We start from the raw sequence: 24,260 nt of genomic DNA, 5'->3' as shown, positions 1-24,260 counted from the left end.
ATGCCTCTCGCTACCGAGGATACAAGTGTCAGGTGTGCTTACAATGGCTCGCAGAAAATTTATTTTTTTCCACGAACAATGTCTATAATGATTCGCCTTTTAATTTAAAAGAATGAATCTTACATCATTTCAAACGAACATATCTTATTAAGTTCCCTGATTTGTGATAATTTTTACGACAATCTTTTGTCAAAAGTTAATGGATTCTTGAACGCATATAGACGCTTTTAGAAAATCATTCTTAAAGATGTTATAAGAATATAAAACTTGGATTATTTTTCCCTTCTTTTTTTTTTTAAATTTTCAAAATCGAACAAATTAAAATAAAATCAATTTCCTTCGAAATTCTTCATCTCACCGGGCCAAATATAATTTTCTCCTTCTGGAAAAAGATTTTATTATTATTACAATTATTCGTGGATAAATTATTATTATCATTTATACAACATTTTCCTCGGAGAGTGATGAAACGTGATTACACTTACACCCGAGACTGGGTCACCGATAACGTGATCTTTCCAAATAGAAATTAAACAGTACATTTATATACAGAGATAACAATAAATAAGCACCATTCCGCGGTTCAAGAAATGAACGACTAATCAATCCGACAGTTTTGACCTGACATAACATTTCTCATTATTTCGTCAAAAATAGCATTCCCCTTATGCGTCCGTGCCATAAACCAAACCCGCGTGTTCTTCTCTCGAGACGAAACACGACACGCGCACACACGCGCCCGAACAAGATGAATAACGATAAAGAAAGAGGAGAGACACCCGAGCTCTCTTCCCTCGGTTCATTATACAAGATCTGCAACAATCCTAAAAGGCTTTATATATATATATAAATATATACGGCGCGTGTTACAGAGGCTTGGGATCCGCGCGCAAAGAGGAAGGCTTAACGAGCCGTGCCGGCGGTGGTGCACGTTCTGGCTATTGTTGTCGGGTAAATCGACGTCCAAATCAATTCTAATATTTCTCGCGAATCGATTGTTATCGGCATGGGCGCAATGCTTCACCCGGCGGCCTCGTTCCGCTTCATAATAATAGATCCCCATGATAATGAACCGGAAAAGCGTTTCGCTATGCGGCTACCACGATAATTCGCCGATCACAAAGGAACGGCCTCTAATAATCGCGATGCATTAGTGAAAAAGGAAAGGAGGGAAGGGAGGATAACCGAAAATTAACCTGCGTTCCGCGCTTTTTTGGATAGGAAGGATGTGATTCTCTTGAATTTTCCGTTCGAACAATCCATCCAAATATTCTTGTTCTTCTAGAAAGAAAAAGAATAAGGATGGAAGTAAAAAATGAAACGTATTTACCTCTGTTTTCTATGGAAGAGAATTCGATGGATTCGAGCGAGGGAGGGAAACGAATCCCAGCTCTTCAACCCGGATTCGGACAATTGAATTGGGGAAAGGAGTCGGTGGGAAGGGTTTTTTCGCGTAAATTTCAAGGCGGCGGTGATCGTGTCGGGCGGAAGAACGATAGGAAGTGACGAATGAAAAGCGGTCCCTTTAAGCGACCTACATATACACGCCATTGGCCAACGACGTAAAGTTTCCAATTTCCAATTTCGAAACTTTAAACCGTCCCGTTGCGACGCCCGGAATTCCCCGAGCTTCTTTCGAATTTTCCACCGTATGCAAATACTTCCGGCCGTTTTCGATTTGCTGCTACTTTCCCCGAGTATTTCCAATACCTATCCCATATATATATATATACGTATGAATTTATTTTCACCGTGCTCGAGACGATAAGAAGGTAAATAAGATCACAAGTTTTTATTTTCTAATTGCAAATTCACTATTTCTTCCCTTAAAGTTCTCTTATTAAAGTTCTTGTTCAAAACTAGATTATGCTTGTTGAAATTGAGCTCGATCTATTTTGTTATTCGTATCAACCCGACAGCATTTATTATTTTCCTTTCTTCCCTCGCGAAACGTATCGATCAAGCGCTAAAGGATTGCAATTTTGGATTTCCTCTTCGTCCATCTTATCGAATATCGGGAAATACGACTGTATGGTCATTATGCAAATGTCGAATATGAGAGGGTAATTTCACGATTCCGCTGATCGAGGCAAATATTTGAACGCGAGGCTCGATCGGAAGGAACAATACTCGATATTCGAAGGAAGCGAATTGGGTGAAAAGGGAAGAATTGGAAGAAGGGAGAAAGTGGTAATTTTCGTGGGAGAAAGGAGGGGAGGTGAATAGAAACGAGGTGAATAATAACGGAGCGTCCAAGTTACCTAAAAGAAGCTGAACCGAGGTTTAAAGAAGAGCGTAAGTACAAAGGTTGGGCAAATAGCCGAGGAGGGAGGAAAGTTATGCCGCGCTTACAGCTTTTCGAGAGCAGAAGAAGCACAAAGGGATAGAAAGATTCGAGGAAACGCGGTTCTAAAGCGAACTTACGATTGTTCCTTCCTACTTAAAAATAATATAAAATAGTCTTTTGCGCGAATAACGTACTCCTTTCTTTAAATTTGCTACTTAAATTGAACAGATTTGAGATCCTCATCCGTTTGCAAGCCACAAGATGTCTTAACTAAAACTCGCTCCACGAAACAATCTATCATCTATCATCGAGGGAAAATTTTAAACGAGAGCACAACTTTATCCGACTAATAAATCCAAGACACGACATATCCTCGATAAAATATAACGAATGTGATCTCTCGTATGATCTCGTACACGATGAAATAAAAAGAGTCACAAAACGCAAGGAAAGAGGGAGAAAGGTGTATTAAGTATACGTAGTTGAAACAGAAGAAAGCGAGCAGAATGTAAAATGGTCGAGAGGGAAGATTCAGAATACACGAGTGGCTATTATGACGACGCAGGGGAGAAACAAAACTATTTAGAAGAATGAGAGAGAGAGAAGCAGCGTCAAGGAGGATACAGAAGTACAAAACGTGCCGAGGAATATAAAAGGTAATGTGGAGGGGAGAAGGAAGAAAAGAAAGAGAAAAATCCTGGCGGCTGCCCTTTTCGCGCGTGCACAATCTTCCGCGTGTCTCTCCCCTTGTTCAAACGTATGCACAACCACTCGAGTTTTCGTACGACGAAACGGCACACAGATTTTCCCAACGACGAGACGGACGAGCGAGGATGAAACGAAACAGCTTTTAAACCTCGACGATCTCTGTCTAACGTGATACGGCAGGTTGGATAGGCTCAATCGACGATAATGAATGCTGGATGAACAAACGATTGCTCGTTTTGCGTGTGTATATAGGGTGTTGTAAAAGCGATCACCGAGTGATTTCATTGGCAAATATATATATGTATTTACACGTTAAACAAGGCTGCTGTGTAGAATATTTTTAACGAAGCTTGATTTCTATTTCGATTTTTTCAGTTTGTTTTTGAGTGTGCAAAGAAGTATCATGTGTTAATTATTTAATTATTGTTTAATTATACATCGATGGACCGTGGATTATTCCGTTCGATAACAGATATCATAATTTTTTTATTTTAATCGCGCGTTGTTAAAAATTACAAGGGTTATCGTGTCGATTAAATTTTCTATTCGAGATGGAAGCGATATGCCGACTAAGCGGTGTGACATTAAGGAGTTTATATCTTTATATCACGCAATAAATTACACGATTTATAGTTTCGATTACTATTTAAAGATTTGTATAATATTTTGAAGGAAATTAGGACGATAATATTGGCTATTAACGATGATACGAAAAAATTGATCACGCGTCGACGAGAGAATAATTGTAAACATTATTTTTCGCCGAAATCAAATGGGGAGAAATTGTATTTTGATTTGTTGCAGTTCAGAAACTATGATGTGTTGAATCCATTCTAGAAAGAGATAGAGCTGATAAACGGAGTTGCTGGACCGGAATTGAAACTCGGATCTTTCAGATCGCCCCGGTAATTCATCTATTCGGGTTATCTGTATAATCTTTCTTGCTAAATCCTCCGTTCTAAAGAAAGAAAAAAAAAAAAAAACTGTTTCCACTTCCGCGTATAAATCCTTCGACATTTGTAACTATAGATATATTTATAAAATGTCGATTTAAAAATTCTCAAACATCCACGTATGTGAAAAAGAGATCGTTGAGATATTTATTAATCGAGATTAATGTCAAACGAATAAATTCTATACAAATTCTAATAATTATTATTCATTTTTATTTTAATTTACCTTGTATAATTAAACGAAGAAATGATGAAATAATTTGAAAACGACCAACATCTCATTTACAATAATAGACAGATTTATAGAAAAATGGCGAAATCTTTGCTTACATTATTCAACCCTTCCGAATGTATCCTGAAGACGTTAATCCCTTGGATAACGAGACACCCTGTATATAGACGAGAAATACCGATTTTACGTGGACGAATAACCGTGTAATCGCGCGGTTCTGGAAAAAAAATGGAAGGAAAGGGGAGAGATCGTGTTCCGGATATATAAAGGACAAATTGCACGAGCCAATCAACTCCTGATTGGCGGCACAGAGAATCCCGTTAAATAATGTATGCAAATTGTGCCCGTCGTGGATATATCACAGGCGAATATTATAATTTCACAGCAGGCGATATATAATTTTACGATTTCGAGAACGTTTAAAAATCTGTTCATCGAATCGAATCGTAATAAAAAGCATCGAGATGCAACGAAAATGGATATATCGGATGGCGGAAAAAAGATGGATACGAAATAGTCGAAAATATAAACATTTTATTCGCGGAATATGCGGATATCGTTTCTGCGAGATGTAACAGCGCGTTGGAAAAGAATTTTTCAATTCGCGTTTTCCTTTTTCCATCGATATTGCCGAGCTTTTTCTTTTTATTCTTTTCTCTTTTTCTCTTTTTTTTTCGTTCGATAAAAGCTGTTGATTAGATCCAAACGTGAGGGCACACGGATGTCTAATAATTCGAGAAAATTATTTTATTTTTCGTTATTATTATTTGCATTATACTTGATATTCGATCTTTTAATTCTTCGATCAAAATCTTTTTAAACGATTTTTAAAAACCGTGCCCCTTCTATTTTGCAAAGGATTTGTTTGGAATTTATTTCTCTCGGATGATCCACGAATGTTATCAGGACACTTTTCTGGCCGTGTCGGTGGAATTGATTAATTTCGCCAAGCTTTAATGCTACAGAAATTTAATACGTTTTATCCAATTGAAATTTCGCATTTCATTTATTGCACGATTCGACGATACTTTGGTAAATACACAATGTTCCAGCGTTGCCTTCATCAATAAATAACATTTTCCTCGTTATTCCCGCGTCTTTAAACGTCGAAAATAATTTATCCGTGCATTCTGTACAAGATCTTTCTTTCTTTCTATTTCTTTTTTTTCATAAAACCTTCAATTACAAATCGACAAACGAGATTTCCAAAATTCCATCCTACAATACAATCCTACAATACCATATCTTTAACATCCACAACGATATTCATCCCCCACCAAACTTACCGCCAAGTAATTGATTCAAGAGGTTGCATTTTCGAAAGAACCTCCCCGATAGTCGTTTCGCGCATCTGTCGCCCGAGCAAGGGTTACCAGTTTCGGTTACCTTCCTATCCTGTATTCGGCAATGTGGAGCAAATAAAAATGCGCACCACTCGTGACAAGAGAGTGGACGTTCCACGTCGTGCGGTATCGCGCACAATGGCTTTGAGATATTTCTTCGGAGCAACCTTGAAACGAGACGCTTATAATCCCGTACTTGCATCGTAAATTTTCCCTGACTCTGTCAAAGCAGGCTGGCTTATCGCTCGCTTGTGAAACGTATATATCGTCGTAATTGTTGCTCGTATCCGTTTGTTACGGTCGAATATTATTCCTGGAAACGATTTATTAATCGCAATAAACTTGTTGTTGTTCGAGAAGTGATTATTATTTGAGAGAGAGAGAGAGAGAGTTTATTCCGTTTGGAATTGTGAATTTTCTTTCCCGGAGAAAGTTTACGATTAATAACGTAGTTTTCGATATCGGAACAGTTTAAACAACTCGATCGGCATCGGAGAAGAAAATTATTGTAAAATATTTAATTTTCAGGAAATTCTGTTGATCGAGAAGTAAATAATGTAATCTATTTATTATTAATAAAGGGAAGGAAAGGAAGAGGAGAAAGTGTTCCATTTTCTGTTAGCAAATCCATTAGTAACATCAATTAGCAGATCCATTATATAATCTTAAAAATAACTGGATGTGGATAATAGATTTCCGAGAAGAACTCGATCGAATCTTTCGAATTTGAATTTCACTTTCCGACTTACACAGTTGATACATCGCTATTTATGATGATGATATTTGGCGTGTAATTGGATGAGGAGGATATTTTGATATTTTGATCGACAATGCGTTTCTTTTCCTTAGGAATATCACTCGACATCGTTGTTAAACGTATTCCATTGTCTCGCGAGTTAAAACGAAACGTTTTTAGATTGTCCATTTCCCCGAATGCGAATCGTTTTGGAAGATCGTTTAAACATCTTTGGGAGGAAAAGCGGCGACACAGCCACAGGGAAAATGGACTGCACCGATGTTAAAGTGGATTCGAGTTGGATGGAGAGGGAACCAGTTTCAGCATGACGGAATGAGAAACGCGATCCCCGCGTCGATGCCGAATGAGACGATAAAGTTTTAACGGGGAAAGTTTCATGGAAACGGACGTTATGAAGGCTAATGCCCTGTAATGCTCTATAATAAGACTATCCATTGGTTTTTCACGCGAAATACTTGTCAACATTTTCCAACACGTGCCATTTTGCGCCACTCTTATCTGCTCAACTATAACAACCTAATTATTATAATAACTGACTCAATCGATAGACATTTTCCCACATTTATTACTCATCTATCCCTTTTTACCTCAACTTCATCACCATCCTCTATTCGTACGTAATTTTTCCTCGCTCCAAATTTAACCGATTCGTTTCTCCGTGTTTAAATTTGAATTAATAACGCTTCGCGAGTTGTTCGACGAGGACCTCGAGGAGTTTATCGAGTTAACTGGAAAGCGGGGAGGGCATAAAGCGTAGACGTCAGTGGGTCGCTGCGACGCATCCAGCGTAAGTAATCTCAACTTATCGATCTATGTAAATTGCGGCGGTGTCAGTCGAACCGGAGTGTATCCCATGTAATCTTTATGTAACGCATCTTGGAACGCCTCCGGGGAGATGACTCACTTTACCACCAATCGCTTTTCCAACAACCGCTCGCGTGTTCGCGCCACCGCGTTTAACGCTTTCTCCGAGGAGGAGAGATTCTAATGCTTCGATGGGATTTATCTCGGCGTTAATCTCGCGAAAAGCCTGTATCGTATTCAAGGGGATCGATCGGCGTCAGAAATGGGACGAGCAAAGTTTCGTTACGAGTGTGCGAGTCTGGACGTCTTGCGCGCGTGTTTCCACCCCCTCGAGAATTAGTTTCGTTACTAATTTTAAAGTTTATAATGGTCGATTGAATTTGTGTAGGAATTTTTAGTATTTCTTTTCTTTTCTTCTACTTTTCTTACACGAGATGAGTTATATTTTTATTAAATTTCCGCAATGTGGTTATATTTCTTCTTAAGTGGATTTATATAAGGTGTGGTTAATTAACGTTGATATTACAAATATTTTCATTTAACATGGTGAAATAGTACGTGTTAAGTGTTCGATGATTTAAGTCGGACAAGAGGCTAACTTTATATGTATACAAATGCACGATTAATCGCTTTGATTTGTTCCATTGAAGTTATTGGAGATTCAGTTGCGCCTCGTTAACCCTTATGTCAATAAGTGAGATTTCTTGGTGATAAAATTTTAAACGTATGATACAAATTGATAATAACTAATAAATATAATTGGAAAATCTTTCGAAATCATTTGAATTTTTCTCTCGAAAAGATACGTAAGAAGAAGATCTGCATCGCGTGTTATTTACTTCTATTACTCTTCTTCTACGAAGAAACGAAACGTTAAATCTCCCTCTGTTTTTCTTTCCAGGAACGATGACCCGTTCCTTTGGAAATTTTCAAAGTTAAGAGATAACTGTTGCAACGAGTGAAAGCCACAAGTGTCAGAAGTGAGTTTAGCCACCCTTGCGCCAATATTAACGGAAAGCCGCATTATTTCGGTATCGAATCATCGATTCATCCGATTTGCTTTAATACAAACAGCGGATTGTTCGTTTCGTTGAACATTCCTGCCTTTTGGAAAAATTTATTAAATCGATCGCATTTAAATTCAGTAATTTTATCAATTGCGCGAAACGAGATCTGATTAAACTGAATATTTATCTCGTACAATTCCCGTCTGAATGAATTTTTTCAAGATTTTATAATAAATGAATATTCTATTTGAAAGATATAGAGTGTTTAGAGATTTTGTTTTAATATGCTTTTTCAACAGTTTATTAATATTTTAGTAATAATATATTATATCGGTAACACGATATAATTAATTCTTTATTTCCTCCAGATAATAGAATTATAAGTATTACGCTAACTTTCTTGCAACGAAGAATCTTGCGTACTTTACAGGCATCTTAAGTTTCCCATTAAATTCAACTTTATATAGTTAAGAAGATATTAAGAAACATTGTATCTTTTTCCTCCTCTGGAAAGGAATAATTTTAATATTTTAAAAATTAATTCTTTCTTTTTTACCTCCTCTGAAATTGAAAATTAAAACTCAACAAAATTAACATATCCCCAGAATATTAATCAAGGAAAAGTTAAAACGTATACAGACCGAATCTTAATAATCATCGTCAACTTTAAACAACTCCGATCTAAAGTCGTAATTCGATTGATTCTTATTCGAAAAAATCCCTACGATAATCTTAAACGAAAGATATAAATTTATCCTCGAAAAACCAAAGATTAAGAAACTTTCTATTAATTAACCTCTCATCCAAGATGATGAGAAAGAACAACTTTATCACAAGATAGTAAAATATTTTGAGCGAATAGAAATTCGTAAAAAGAGCAACGCTCTCTCTACGATTCCTCCAGATTCCGCGATCCAGTGGCGAGCTTATGGTCGGAAGCCAGCAGAAACAGGCTACACGCGTAACAATACGTAAATCTTAGAAACTGTGACAACGGTTAGCTCCTCCTCCCTTCGATCGTAAAATATTCCAGCGGGAGAAACATAGGAGTGGAGCGAAATGGCTGTCGTTAAAACGAGGCGAGACTTAATAAAGCGTTGCTCGCGCGTATTTAGAGCGACATACCTATCGATCGAGAGGGAAACAGCTCGAGAAGATCGATATGCGATATGTGAGAAATTTCAAGGCGGACGTATTTATTAAGTTGATGAAATTGGAAAGAAAAAAAATTCTTGCAATAATTCAACCATAAATTATATACGTCAAGATATTCCTGGAATATATTTTCAGAGGATTCTGATTGCTCATAATATCAAAAATTTGAGTTTGCTTTGAATTAGATCTCAACTTTCGCGCGAACGATTCGAAGAAGAAAGAATTCTCTCATCCTATAAAATATGACGAGTCAAAAAATCGCGAAACCACCCTCTCCTCTTAAATCTCCTTTTAAATCCCTCCTTCCCTCGTCAACCTTGCCACCTATCGGGACGAAACGTGAGAAAGGGAGGAGAAATAACGAATCCCGACAGAGAGCACTCGGCCGGAAACTATCTCAGATAAGTACAATGAATTTCTACTACGTAAACGCTTATCGTTTTCGCATTCCAATTGCAGAAGACGAGGCAACATTCCTCTGGATCTGATATATAAAGCCGGCCAGCAGCGCCTTTTGGAAGGGAGATCTCGGGTGACATTAATTAGAGAGTCACCACGGGGCAGGCAGGCTGCATTAAGTAAATGGGTCTCGGGTTCGCGCAGATTGCTTCCATAAAAGGCTCGCGATCGTTTGTTTGTTTTCCAAGCTGCGTTGTGCAGCTCGTGCACGGTGTTTGGCCGCGAGAATTTGCGGGGGTGAACAAATTAACGCTAAACGCCCCCCTCTTTCGACGTTTCCTCCTCTTTTTCCTGTCTCTCTTTTCTTTCTTTTCGTTCAGAGCCCCGCCCGTCAACCTTTCCTCCGATTCTGTTGATTTTTTCGAACGAGGGAACAAGCAATTTTGCCACGGTCTCGCGACACCACGTGCCCGCGCGTGGAAACGATCAAAGAATCGAATGGGCTTTTACTGCTCGCGTCACCAATCTTTTGTAGTCGCGCATTTCTCTTTCGCTCAAACTATGAATGGATTTTATTTTGTTTATTTTTTATTCTCTATTACATGGGAGAAGAGTGAAAATCGAAGTAATTTTGTGGTAATTGGGGGGGATACGTACGTTGTTATGCTTGATTCGATGAATGGTATGTGTCGTTTAATAGATTTGGAAGAAGAAAATTCGTAAAATTCGATAATATTTATGTATTTCTGTTCGAAAAATCTGTTTTAATTAACTTATTAATTACGAAAGTATCGGGTGCACGAGAATTTTTATCCATTGGAAAATATTTGGAGCGTTTTCTATAGCTCTTTCGAAATGTTCATCGTGAAGAAGAATGTGAATTCTTCGAAATTTCCAATTTTTTTTTTATGCACGAAAGTTGGATTTTTTAAGATTAAAAAACTGCGAAATGATATTGCGTGGTGGTTGAAAATTTCAATCAAAATTCAATTTTATACAAACAATTATTCTCGAGGAGAAAAAATTCATGTAATGTAATTAGACCAGGCTGATCGTAAGTTCGTTGTATCACGTTTTTTGAAAGGAAAAATCTTGAAAATGGGACATCTTTTTGAATATTGTAAACACCGAGCCGTAATTCCACAACTTATAAGTAGTTTGCAACGTTTAACCGAGATCCAGAGATGGAAAATTTTCTACCTAGTTTTTCTCCAGAGCTCATCTTAAAAATTAACAAAATTATGTCTATTATTTCTACGTTTTGAAGCATCTCGTTAGTGCATTTTGTTAATTAGAATGGACGCGCAGCGTTTCTAATTTTACCTTGTTATTCGTGGAGATACTTTACATTTAGCTTCAGAGATACTTTACTTTTACTCTGCAGTGTATATGTAGGATAATTGCAAGAAAAGCATCCTTCCAAAATTTTCGAAAATATTTATAAATCCTGTTTGAGAAAATATTGTACTCTCGATTATTCTAAATTTGTTTAATTTGCTTTAAAACAAATTCACTCTATAAGCAAACGATTCTAACAAGTAAAAACTGCGAATACGACTTTATGTTAAATTAAAAATATAGATATTACATGTACGAATATTTTTATTTAGAAATTATATTTTTTCGCCCATTTTTAAATTCGCAATAAAAACTTATATAGCATCAGATTTTTTTTTTTACTTTCAAATAGTAATGTAAAATTTAAAAACCTATCATAACTTCTATTTATCTCATCGATAACCGTGAAATACATAATTTGATCGTTCAAAAGACAATGTAAAATTCAATGGCGCACAATGACCTGTTTAAAATTCTAACCGGTCGTTATCGACATAGCATAAATTTTGCGGTTAATGCCGAGCTGGCTGGCTTTTGGACCCGCCCAAACCACTTATTTGATACAATGCCATACGGTCGGTTAATTATTTCGATTCGAGTATACGTGTCCACGAGCAACGCCTCGAAAATCATTTGGATCTTTGCCCGTTGACGAATTAATTCATCGAACCGTTCCAGACGAGAGTGTTTGTGGCAACTGTCTAAAGTTGAAGGTGCTTTCCTAAATTGGAAATGTTTCACTATTTTCCAGAACTTTGATCGTTATTCTTATATATCCTCGTTTCAATTAGAGAATAATAATTTACGAAAGTTGCAAACAGTTTTATTTGAATTCAACTCGTATTTTGGAATAAACTTTTATTATTACGAAGATTTTGTTTCACGCAAAATTGTAATTGTTGGGACAAAAACATCTAATAAATCGAAATATAAACTCACTTCAATTTATTTGCAACGAGTTCAACTGTTATAATTTTACCTCTATAAGTTGAATTCGGGCCAATCTCCATAAATGTTATATCAAGTTATGATGTCTCTACAACTCGTGGAAGTAATTTCATACGTGTCACAATCTATCAATAATCGATTATTCCATACGTTTCCTTTCCTGAACTGTCACGCGTGTTTATTGGGATACATAATGAATACGAACGAACGACTTTCATGTCCATTTCTCGATGTATTTATTAAAAAGACACTTTTAACTAATAAAATTTATTATTCTCTTTAACTCCTTTCTCTCAACCAACGGAGATAAAAGAGAATATTTAACTGGTCCTATTCTTCTTCTCTTTTCCAACAACTAATTAATCATTCGTCGCTCGCAAGCGTGACCAGGACACTCACAACTCGGCTAGAATTCTCTTCCTTATCAATTGAATCGCGCACAAACGCGACTGGGATTCACAACTTGGCTAGATCCATTCCTAATCATAGTATTACGATACCAGAGACCGGTCAATGCCTACAATTGGATCGTCAGCTCTCATCCCTTTCAAATCGTGCCGCCCTATTCATTTAATTAACACGCCATCGTTTGGTTACGTTTCCACCCGGCCCTTTGAGGAATATCGGTGAATAGAGAATTGACCGTGCACCTTCTAGAGCGTCTTGATATTAATTACGGAATGTAAACGTTCAGGTATTAATTAAACGACAGACCTTCTCCATCTGGATGATGCTTCAAACGGAAACTTCCTTCCTCTCTATCCGAGACGTGGAAATGTTCTAACATTTTGTACACGAGGATTCGTCGTATTCCTCCCTTCCCACTTATGAAATTCTCGTTGTGTAATAGAATTGTAATAAGCGTTTGTGCCATTATTGCTCGCTGGATATTCCTCGTACGAATATCGGAGAGGAATTTTGAAACTGATTCTGATACAGGTATTATTAGTTCGTCGAGGAGGATAGAAACAGTTTTGATTTTAATTATTTTACTTATATCGTTATTACTTCTTATAAAATTTCCCATAAACGCACGATAAATGTCTCTCACAAATTCAATCACGCGAAAATCTTTTAACTTTACTAACAATTTTTCCCCTATTTACGATTGAAACGATGGTCTCCCCGATTTCGCCATATTGTCGAAATCTCTGTCAAAAACGTAGAAAACTTACTGATCGATCGAGCGGTAAAAAAAAATTCCCTAGAAACTGGCGAGTAGCGCACTGGCCGAAAAGAAAGGTTATCGAACGAAAGGTTTTTTTACGGTAAGGATCGAGGTGTTATCCTTTTATCCGAATCAGCAATGCAGCATGCAGAACGAAAGTCGTTACGACTCCGAAGGTTGGTTTCGTTCTGGCCATCGTTGGCGAACATGACCTCGGTCCTCGTGGCTCGTAACTCGCCACGAGATTCCTCGCGGCGAGCCGATTAGGAATGTTGCCCTTCGACTACGGAAACTACCAGCAATTTTATAACCGTGAAATTGTTCCTGCCTTTTTTCTCACATTTCATACGTCGAGCTTCTTTGATATTTAAATTTATCGCGCAATGAGATTCGTTACGACGAAAATAATGATAATAAGGCGCTTATTATGGGAAATTAATAGTCGATATTTTCTTCTATTCATATTTGTGAGATAGTTTTGAAGAGCCAAAACAAAAGAAATTGGTATGTAAGAGGCTTATTCGTCGAGCATGATAGGAATTAAGAAAATTGAAGTATGATTAGAAGTATTTAACATTCGAATAATGATTGGACAGATTAGATTCGAATTCTTTATAATAGAAGATAATCTTGAATGTCTGTTGGAAGAAGATACAGAAGAGACGAAATGTATTACCTCAAAGATCATTTGTGAGAAAGGAAAATTTTGACCAATCAAAAGTAAATAATGAAACGAAATGATTATAATAATCCTATATGGTGAATCTTACAACGAATAAGAAACGAACGATGTAGAATCTAAGTTAAATTATAAAAGTTTTGTTACCGCGTTGAAAAAACGTTGGTCAACTAAATTTTAGTTTTTGCTCCTATAAACCGAGATTGGGTGGTGACCAATCGCAGAGTTAATTTCCACGCTCGACCAATACCTGGCCGAGATTAAATTTTCAGTGTACTCTGACCACTCTTTGTTCCAAACCTATGAAATATCGCAAAAAACTCGCTTTTCCCATTTCGAGTAATGATTCTGCCAAGTTGAATTGAAAATAATAATTGCACCCTTCTAATTCGTTTACAATGTAATAATCGAATTTTTTAAATTAATTGTAATTATTCGTTAACGAGGAAAATTTGCAAATTTCGAAACATGAATATTTCCTTTTGTGGAAATTCATTAAATTTACACAAATGTAGACGATGCTTTGGAACATAACAGATAAATTATATCATGTTTCATATTTTTTTTATAATAAATAAACCATTTTGTCAAATCTCTTTCATCTCCTTTACAGATTATTTTAATTTCAATTTTTTAATCGCAGAAAATATTATACAGAAACCCTTCATTCTATATCGTATATCTCAAAGAAACAATTGCTACAAAAGATTAAAATCAAATATTTTATACATTTTCATACACGCATAATTACTTACCAACTATTTCCTTCCCCGAATATTAGAACATTCGCAAAGTTTATAAAATTTGCCCAATTAAATTATAGTCCAACCTCTCGTTTTCTCGCACGCTTCTGCACGATTAAAGGTGTGGTTCGTTCGACTTTTAGGAGTTCTCGGGGATTGTCCCTTGGTGCAAGCGCCGCAATGGGGAAGAGTGAGGGAACGAGTCCTTAAAGATGGTACTTTACAGACCGTGTACTCGTGTGAACCAGGCCGTAGATTGAAGGGTCATAAAATACTGACTTGCACCGCGGACGGTTGGAATCATCCCATCCCGAAATGCGTGCCTCACGGTAAGTCAAATGCATTAAACATTTTGACTCTTTTCAAGTCTAGATTTCTTGCGAGCAATATTTTTCTTATAAAGTCACTTTATTTTTTTCGAATATTATCAGAATTTTAAGAATTATTCCTTTTTCTAAAAGTCCAATTATCCAAATCTTTGGCAATCCGTTTTTTGCAATAAGAGTGCAAATTAGTAATCACTTTCTTCTTACATTCGTTTCCGAAACATTTTACCATTGAATTTTTCCAAATTAATATTGTATTATTTTCAGATATAGTTTTGTTAATTATACCTAAAATTAATCAAATATTAGAAAGTATATTTAAAAACTTTCTTCTTCCGTTCAACGCACCCATTTCTACATTTATTACATTTTAATTGTTACACACTCTTGTAACTATATTAAACGCAAACAAACGTAGAGATGAAAAAGTTTCAAAAATATCTTGGAATTCTTCGATACTCGTCAATAAAAATTCCACTCAATGAAAATTCTTCCAACGTTATTCGCGAAAAACGATATTCTCCTCTTTTCATTTTCTTTGTATCCTCTTTGTGTTTTCGGACATCGTGTATAGACAAATAAATTCGAAAAGTGGAATTTCTCTGTCCACATGAAAACAAAAGAAAGGAAGGAAAGATTCGCTTTGAATAGGTTTAGGAGAAGTTATCGAGTAGAGGAGGAGTAATATCGAAGCGGAGAGTGTCGAACGAATTTCCGGGTGTTTGTGGACATCGCGTGTTTGCGTAGGCGGAGGGTAAACGTATGAAATCTGGGATAAGCGTGTTGCCCGCGATTTATCCAGATAGACGTGCCACTCAACCAATTTATTCACAGTTTCCACGACACGGTGCTGTATCATCGAGGCGTTCTCGTTTCGTTGACAAAGAAGAGCGTGAATCGGGACGAAAGTCGGTGAAATTAACGAAGATCTTCGTTATACCAGAGCCTTCGTTATTATTGCCGTTGAACAGAGATGTATTATTTATAGATGAATCGTTTGCTTCGTGAAACTCAAATTTGTTCGACGAGGTTCGAAGAGATGCTTCGTGGGGAATATAGTATTTTTTATGAATGACATTTTCGTTTTATTTATTTATTTTTTTTTTTTTAAATAACTGACGACGAGTTTCTCGAAAGAGTTTTTAGAATTCCCTTTCTAGAAAAAGATTTTTGAGAATTTTCTATGATCTTGCATAGATTATATTGCAATATTTTTACGGTTGATATATTTATGTAGATCCTTTTATAATATGTTAAATATGTATTTATGAAATTTATATTCGATTCACTTTTTGTACTACAAAATCTTTTTTCTTTTATTTAGAATCGAAAAGTTTTGTATTCCATATCGTGAGAAAAGATTAAAGAAAACAAAAATGTAGGAATAGAAAAATATGAAAACGAAGATCACGATGAATTTTGAAATTTTTAAATTCCACTTTTAGATTTTCTCAAATTTATTTTAGCCAATTTTGTTGGTGTTGTACAGAAGTGTAAAAAAAGGAAAATTTACTCGTGATATATGCACCTTGTATGCTAGATACCCACGTTATACGAATAATCTATTAAAATTGGATACATCTCGTTTTTATTAATGCTCTTTTATAAATATAAGTGATCTAAAGAGCGTTTCGACACCACACTTGAAGCAGCTCCTCGACATAACATGACACGTATCTCAATTCGAGCATCTTGCCAGATGTCGACGTAATAATATGGCAAATAGTCCACTTGACTCGCGATAATCTCGTTTGAAAGGGAGATAATTTTTTCTTTTTTTTTTACGTCCACTTTCCACGACACAGTTTCGTATCTTAATATTTCATTCCATAACGTTTCATTTTTTCATGTCGCATTCCTTTCTCCAAGTTCGAATTCGTCTTCGCAACGATACGATATTTTATTTCATTTCGGCGAATTTGCAAAACAGTTGAACGAAGTATTTAAGCACTCTACGAAATTTATTTTAAATACGAATATGAAAAATGTAGGTTATCGAACGTTTTATATCGATGCTCTTTTTCACACGAATTTTCATAAAATACATTTTTCTTCTTTTATATTAATCCATTATTTGCGCAAAATATTATTTTTATATTTGCGAAATGTTTCTGTATTATTCCTGCATTTTCAATCTGGATTTAAACAATAGATTGAATAATTGTTTTTTCAAAATAAATTTTTAAAATTGTTAATTACGTTTCATGTAATATCAGGCAATATCGTTCTAAATATCGCAAAAATTATAAAGTACATAAAAATCACCAGGAACTGCGCGTGATCTTAAACATTGAATTAAAAAAATAAATAAATAAAACTTGAAAAGAACTCGACTAGTGTATCAAAAAAATATACATTTTACCAATTAGTTTTCATAAACTTTTACGTAAACCAACGATACATAAATTGTCCTGTTCAACTTTATTATTTTTATCTCGAAAAGCAGTTCCATTTCGGTATTACACGAAACCACGCTCCAAAAAGCCAAGAAACCTTGATACAAGGTTATAAAAAATTCCAATCGCTTTTTCCTTATCACCATCACGCACATCCGCCCCATTTCCATAATACCAGAAGTTCCAACATTTCTTCCAACGCAACCATCTTCTTTACGATATCAAACAAAACACTTTCGAAATAAAATTTTCCCTCATCAATCACGGCATCTAAGAGCTTTTTCACATTGTCTGCTGGCTCTCGTCGCCCGATTGAAAATAAACGTTCAGCCGATTATCGATCGATGTAATGCTCCTTTTTTCATCACGCTGTGTCAATTACGCGTGTAATCAAGCGGCACGAAAAATATATTGATCGATAATCGATATTCAAAAAAAAAAAAAAAGAAAGAAATTTCCAAATCTAACCGAATACCTCTCTTTATCGTTCTACCAATTCGTTCTAATTCTAATTGATCGCAAAATCGAAATCAACGATTCTAAATGATATTATTATTGCCGATGTTTAACGTTAAAAGTACCACCAGTCAATGATCATTCGTCAATCCTTAGGTAAAAACTTCGATGCATTAACCCTCGGTAAACTGGAAACTACTTCTTCACTTCCTTCTAAACTAAACTTTCCAACACACCCTTTCAAACAACTCGATTGATTTCCAGAATTCTCCCAAGACTAAAATCTAGAATGCTCTCAGACGATGCTCTAGAGAGGAGAAGAAAAGGGGGGAAAAAAAAAAAAAGAATAGAAAGCGAGTGGTTTGGAAGACGGAAGCAGCTAGGAGGGAAAGAAAGGTGGCGATGTGGGGGTGTTGGAGGGGATGACGAATGGATTTTTCGTAGCGAGACACCTCCCAGGAGCCGTGGACCTGAAAAGCACCCCTTTTCCTTCGAAACCCGGATCGAAAGCAACGGGATTCCCCTTTGATTTATTGCCGCGGTCTCGCGCTTTACGTTCGAAAAGCAACGCGACATCTTTCTTTCCAAACGGGTGGACACGACGCTCCTTGGAAATGGTGTATCCAAGAGATGATATCGCAGATATTTTCGTGTATGAAGGGGCGGCCCACCACCATTCTTTCGGCGTTCGTTTCGAAGGGAGGAATTGATTAAGTTCTCGTGCGAATTATTTTTAGATTAAGATTATTCGTACGGCGCGTGTTGATTTCTTTTCTTTTTTTTTTTATTGGTTTGAGAAAGGTTTCGTTAAATTCAAAGGCAAGGAGTTGATAAAATTAAGAGTAGGATATGACGTACTGACAATTAAAAATTGACGAAAATACGCTTGCGTACGAGCAAATCTCTCTTCACAAACGAATGTAGAGCAGCTTAGGAGAAGCTTTATTGATTCGCTATAGCGATCTTCAAATCTGACACACTGAAAAAGAATTTTACTTCGTATAAATCGTAGAGAAGAATCTACAATATTAATTATAATCTACGGTTTGAGAAGTATTATATTTCTTGCTATTTGAGTTATATTCGTTTGTACAAATTTATTCGAATCCAAGAATATTTTCATTGATTTTCACCCTTATATTTGTAATAATTGAAAATTACGTATATGTAAATTTTTGGATATTATAGAGTAAAATAATTGTTACATTACATAATATAACGATATATTAACTATGGAATAAAGCAACTAATGAGATGCAAATTAGATACCCATTAGGCATCTATACAATTATAAAATATGTTTGGAATTTGAAAGCTGTTATATACGATCAATATAATATTAATTACGTCGATATTATTAATTTTACGATTGGTCTTTTGAAAAATAACCAATTTATTACTTTCATACGTGAAAATGTTCCTCTTTATTATAAAAAATCAATCAAGATTACTTATATACGAAAAATGAAATTTAATTTCCCTTTACTTTACAATATGTAAAGAGTAAAAAAATTAAATCCTCCGGAAACTTAACAATTATTTCCTTAATCCTTCATAATTACACGATCGAACTTTGTTGGTTAATTCTTGGAAGAAGAATAAAATTTTCTTTAATTTTCGTTTAATGCCCTAAAAAATAAAAAAAAACGGTCGGTATTTCGAAACGCAAAAAATAGAATGGGAAATTAATTGAAACGTCGCTCGTCATTTAAAATTGGGTCGTTAGTAAAACACGTGAGAGTAAACTGGAAGAATATTAAATATTAAACCTTATTAAAACCTGTCACAAACACGGCCAGTGTCTGTTTAATTTGGAGAAAGATTAAAGAAAAGTTTTCCCTCCAAGTTGAAAGAATTTCTACGTTTATAGCTGAAAAAAAGCTTAATGTCAACTTGATTTCTCTTTCGTTGGTGAAACTTTTTTCCTCTCATTTTCTTTAAACGAGCCAAGATGGTGGAATTAGATGAGTCAATTAATCAAGCAGGACGATGTCTCCTGAACCGATTCTCCTGAATATTACGGAATATTGCCCAACTTTAATCACAAAATCATATCGTTATATCGTTTTTTAAAAGACCGTTCTACATTTGATTGTACATTTTTCATTTATATCTTTTATTGCTCGTTTCAACTTGAAATACATATTTTCTGGGACGGTTTAATATTGTAAAATGCGCTTTCAGTATTTCTCATCGTTTGTTCCGAACCGATGAGCTTTGATATGAATTAAAGTAGAACTGTTACATCGTATATTTAATGAAATATGAAATAATGAATACATTTTTGCCAATTTTTGAATATTTGTTAATATTTTAATAACAGATACAGTAGTTTCTCTTTATTTATTTTTTATAAATTATTCTACGGAATTCTAAAAATAGGTATCATTTATTCATTGAAATTTTATGCATAAATGAAATATTTTTTGTAAATAAATAAAAGGTAAAGAAAGTAGATATGATATAAAAATATTAGAGATGAATTTTGTCTAATATTAAACATGTCTAATATTAAATAAAAACAAATACAAATCAAACAAGACGAGATCAAACAATTAACAATTAAGACGAGATTAAACACGAAAGCATACGCAAATTTATCTTCCATTTAACGAACAATTAAAGCCACAGCCTTAAATTTCAACAATTCAAGCGCGTGGAGAGGGTTAATCGTGGCATAAAAGTAGATAATTAATTTGAATTTCTATGAATCCATTACACTCTGCTTATAGACTTCGTGGAAGCATGTTTCAACACCGGCGCAAGGGGTGAGGACTGTTCCAGGTCAATATCGTGTTTCCATATGTGCGGCCGCGGTGCTTGTGTCTCTTTCAATGCTTTCGACAACGTGTTCCAACATTCGCGCGCCTTTTCACATCCTTTTAAGTGCTTCAGCGTGTTACGCGCGCGAGAACACGATTTCGGTTTTCAAATGATTCGCCCGCCTCGTGTATGATACACGCGCAGGAATACGAGTTTAATATGAGTTTATGACGCGCCAATCAAAAATGAAAAAGATTTAGAATGTTTTTCGTCCTGCATTTTTTAGGTCGTATATATGCGATTTAACGTTTTATACGTACGTATCGTCATTTACGTGAGATAATTTTTAGAGAGACGTGAAAACAAATGGATCTGTTATTGCGAAAAATAAATGATTATTAACACGAATGATTCGTAATTGATAATAAATTGTAATTGGTGTGTGTATATATATATAATTGGCAAAGTACGTATTACCGAATACCTGATATCCTGCATAAAATTTAAACGTTCATTATAGAAAATTTAATTGTAAATTAAATCGATATGTTTGATTGGCAATATTTGAAACGTACACGTATGAGAATTTTGAAAACATTTGTATAAAATGTAAACGAAATTTTTGGAAACGAGCATATACGATGAAATATAAGAATTAAGAGAATAAATAAATCGTTTCAAACGTGGAAAACGATAGAAAATGAGAATCGATAGAAGCTGGTGTGCTTGATAAAAGTTCTGTGTCGAGGAAAATGGCGAACCTATTCAAACTCGTAGCTCGTGTATAAAAGTCAAAGTACTAGTGTGGCCAATTTTGTACGTCTGATAAAAACGTCGTACTAGAATCAAGTAAAAAGAAGTGGTCCACTCGTACTTTTTCAATTCAGTTTCGTGCAGGACTTTTCAAACAAGTTCGTGACAATTAATTAATCTGAAATACAATATAATTCAATGTTTATAGAACCAAAACATGTTTCATGCGAAATTTAAAGATGAAACGGAAGGAAGAAGAATAAATGAGAACGATGGTTCAATTTTGACAAAAAGGCTAAAAAGAGAAATGTATTTAAACATTCTTCTTGATACGACCAACATTTTCACAAGCGAACTTGTTATATCTGCTTCCTTAATTTTCAATTTCCATAACTACTTGTGTGCACAATAATATCTACCAAACTATCTATAAACAACGAAGAAAATACTGTATCATCGTTACGAAAGTAGCAAGATAAAACTTTCTAATTAAAAAGATAAAAAATATGTAAGAATCAATTCAAATTCAAATTCAACTCTCATTAAATTAAAAGCTTGTTACCTCGTATTATCATATTATCCCTTTCTCCTCTTGTTAACCGATTTCATCATCAAAGTTCCACAACATCCTCCACTTTTAACGGGTACAGCTCGCTTAAAGTTGTCGCATCGCGAAATAAAAGATAATTAAGAGGAGGCGCGTTAAACGGGGTTTCTGCGCGGGTAAATCGAACGAGATCGCAGATTAAACGCGGAAGATCCATTATGCCGTTATCATTGCACGCGGTGGAAGCTGTGTATCGCGGCGGGACGTCTTGGTTGACGTCCCGTTGAGCCGGAATTTAACATGCGAGTTCAGAGGAGCACAACGCAGTCATTAAGTTGTTCCCCCCGCACCTTCGAGCAACCAGAGGGGATAATTCGTTGCATTCCCGAATGAACAGACTTAATTACCAGCGGAATCCGCCTCGAAGCGCGTTGTATCGATTAAAAATCGGCCGTGCTTTCGAAATTGTATCTCGAATTAACGAGATAAGTTATTCGCGGATATTTACGGTGGAATGGTAAAATTTGTATTGGAATTAACAATTTCCATCGGATTATTAGAAAAAGAATTATCCAAAGCATCCTTCCAACGTCATTTCCTTATATTGTTATAATAGATATTTTTATTATATATTCGTTATTAAATTATTCGATGCGATAATTTCATTTTTATTCTAACTGTGTAACACACGGTTCGTCCAGAGCATTCAAAATGAAAGATTTCACTGTACTTTTTGACGTATATCCTTCAATCTCGAGTACAAAAATAGGCAATCGATGCGTCATTTAAACCTGCATCACAAAGACGCGTATTCATCAGCGGAGAAATTATTGTTCACATATCGTTGCACGCGAAATCCGTCACACTTTTTGCATATATAAATACAGTCCACGAACATCGGTGCGAAGAAGGCAAGAATGCCCTGGAATCTGTGAAAAGACGTTGGATGACCGAGAGAGGAGGAGTCGATATACTTCCGGATCGACTCTCTGGTACAGAGTGGCCACTCATCGAAGCACTCCTTAAAGAAGGTCGAGGGGTCACGGTATTCCACTTGAGCCGAGTCGAGGAGCAGGCACAGATACTCACACATATTTACCCGCGAGAAGTCCCTGGACGGCGGTTGGCCATCAAAGAAACCGAGATATCACGGCGTAGTGGCGTGCCTGTTTCGTTTGTCAACACGGCCGACTATGAAGAAATCCCCGCTGGGACCGCGAAACTCGCACGAAAACAGAAAATGTACCCGCCTTATCTTTAAGTCCAGCGAACGGTCAAACTCTATTTGCCCTTCCGCTCGTAAAACTGTCGCGGGGCAAAAGGTTATACCAGTGTTTCGCAATCCTCCTTTATTCACGTCCCATTCCTCAACCATTTTTTCTTATAACGTTTCCTCGCATAATGAGTGGTCAAGTTCTGGAAAATAGCTCGAATATTGTCTCCACCCCCTGTGGTCAATGTGTCTCATTTTTTTATGATTTAAGATATATTGAAATATTTGAAATTATCTGTTATCAATTCTTTAACTGTGAAATAGTTGAAAAACGCGTGCTTTGGAGAAGGAGGAATAATATAGAATTTTTATTTTGATAGAGATATGGCGCAAAAGAAATTAAAACGCTTTCAATTTTCTCGTATGTTTCGAAATTATGATCTAATGAGAGGAACGTGGAATTTTATTTTTAAATCAACATACTTTTAATTGCCTCTCCAAAATGTAGAAATTTTCCGCTTTGGGAAGCGGGAATGTTGAGAAACACTGAGTTATAAGAAATTGTTTTCACGCATGAAAAAGTTGAATTACTTTGAACATTTTACTGTGAATAGTTGTAGTTTTTTAGTTTCCGGGAATAAATTGGAAAAATTTTATGGAGAAGCAAACAACTTCCGACTATAACTTGCTAATTTTAAACATAAGTCTAAGTTCTTAACGGTTAATCTTAATTTGAATTTATCTTTTTAATATATTATAAATTTCTAAATATATTTTTTATATTTTTTTTATTAACTAATTGTACAATTGTGTAAACTTTGAAAAAATAAAACTTACTTATTGTTAATATGATGAATTTAATTATTACATTTTTCTTCTTCATTATCGAAAAAGATTTCATTCATCTCTACTATCCTCCGATAAATTTTGCAAGGTAATTTCATCGTTTTCGATTCACGTTTCATTTCGTTTCGTTCAAAACGAAACGTCCAAATCAATTCTGACGTTAACATTGTGACAACATGGTACAAATCTTGGTCATTTTGCTTTATTGCCAAACAATGTGGACCAATTTTGTCCAATAGGCTAGGAACTATTTGCAGAATGTATATGAAAAAAACCAATTTCCATTGAAGGCAAAAGAATTTGAATAAAAATTTAACAAAATAGTTTTCAACACAAAAACTTCTCGCACATTTAAATTGTGCCATTTATAATATAATAATTCTAAAAATTAATTATCTATGCAGTCTGTATAATTAATTATCTATTCGAAAATTTTTAA

General features: G+C 35.4%; 1 protein-coding gene and 1 long non-coding RNA gene across 16 annotated transcripts in view; one reads left to right on the top strand and one right to left on the bottom strand.

Annotated features, from left to right (window-relative positions):
* Positions 1–24,260, top strand: part of LOC107998282 (fibrillin-2) — a 152,549-nt gene that overhangs the window by 48,242 nt on the left and 80,047 nt on the right. For 5 of the 6 annotated variants that reach the window (XR_009830021.1, XM_062076061.1, XM_017057473.3 and 2 more), the window contains exon 2: positions 14,665–14,850. The exons of the other annotated variant lie outside the window; for it this stretch is intronic. Coding sequence is in view for 4 of the 5 variants with exons in the window: in XM_062076061.1 (XP_061932045.1) it covers positions 14,665–14,850 (186 nt within the window). In the remaining variant the exon portion in view is untranslated. The remainder of the gene's footprint in view (positions 1–14,664; positions 14,851–24,260) is intronic. 6 annotated transcript variants of the gene reach the window in all.
* LOC107998285 (uncharacterized) overlaps positions 1–24,260 on the bottom strand; it is a 69,195-nt gene that overhangs the window by 42,874 nt on the left and 2,061 nt on the right. The window lies entirely within an intron of this gene.

The sequence above is a fragment of the Apis cerana genome, linkage group LG6 (genome assembly GCF_029169275.1).
Source record: "Apis cerana isolate GH-2021 linkage group LG6, AcerK_1.0, whole genome shotgun sequence".
NCBI classification, from domain to species: Eukaryota; Metazoa; Arthropoda; class Insecta; order Hymenoptera; family Apidae; genus Apis; species Apis cerana.
This window is presented reverse-complemented; position numbering and strand designations above follow the sequence as displayed.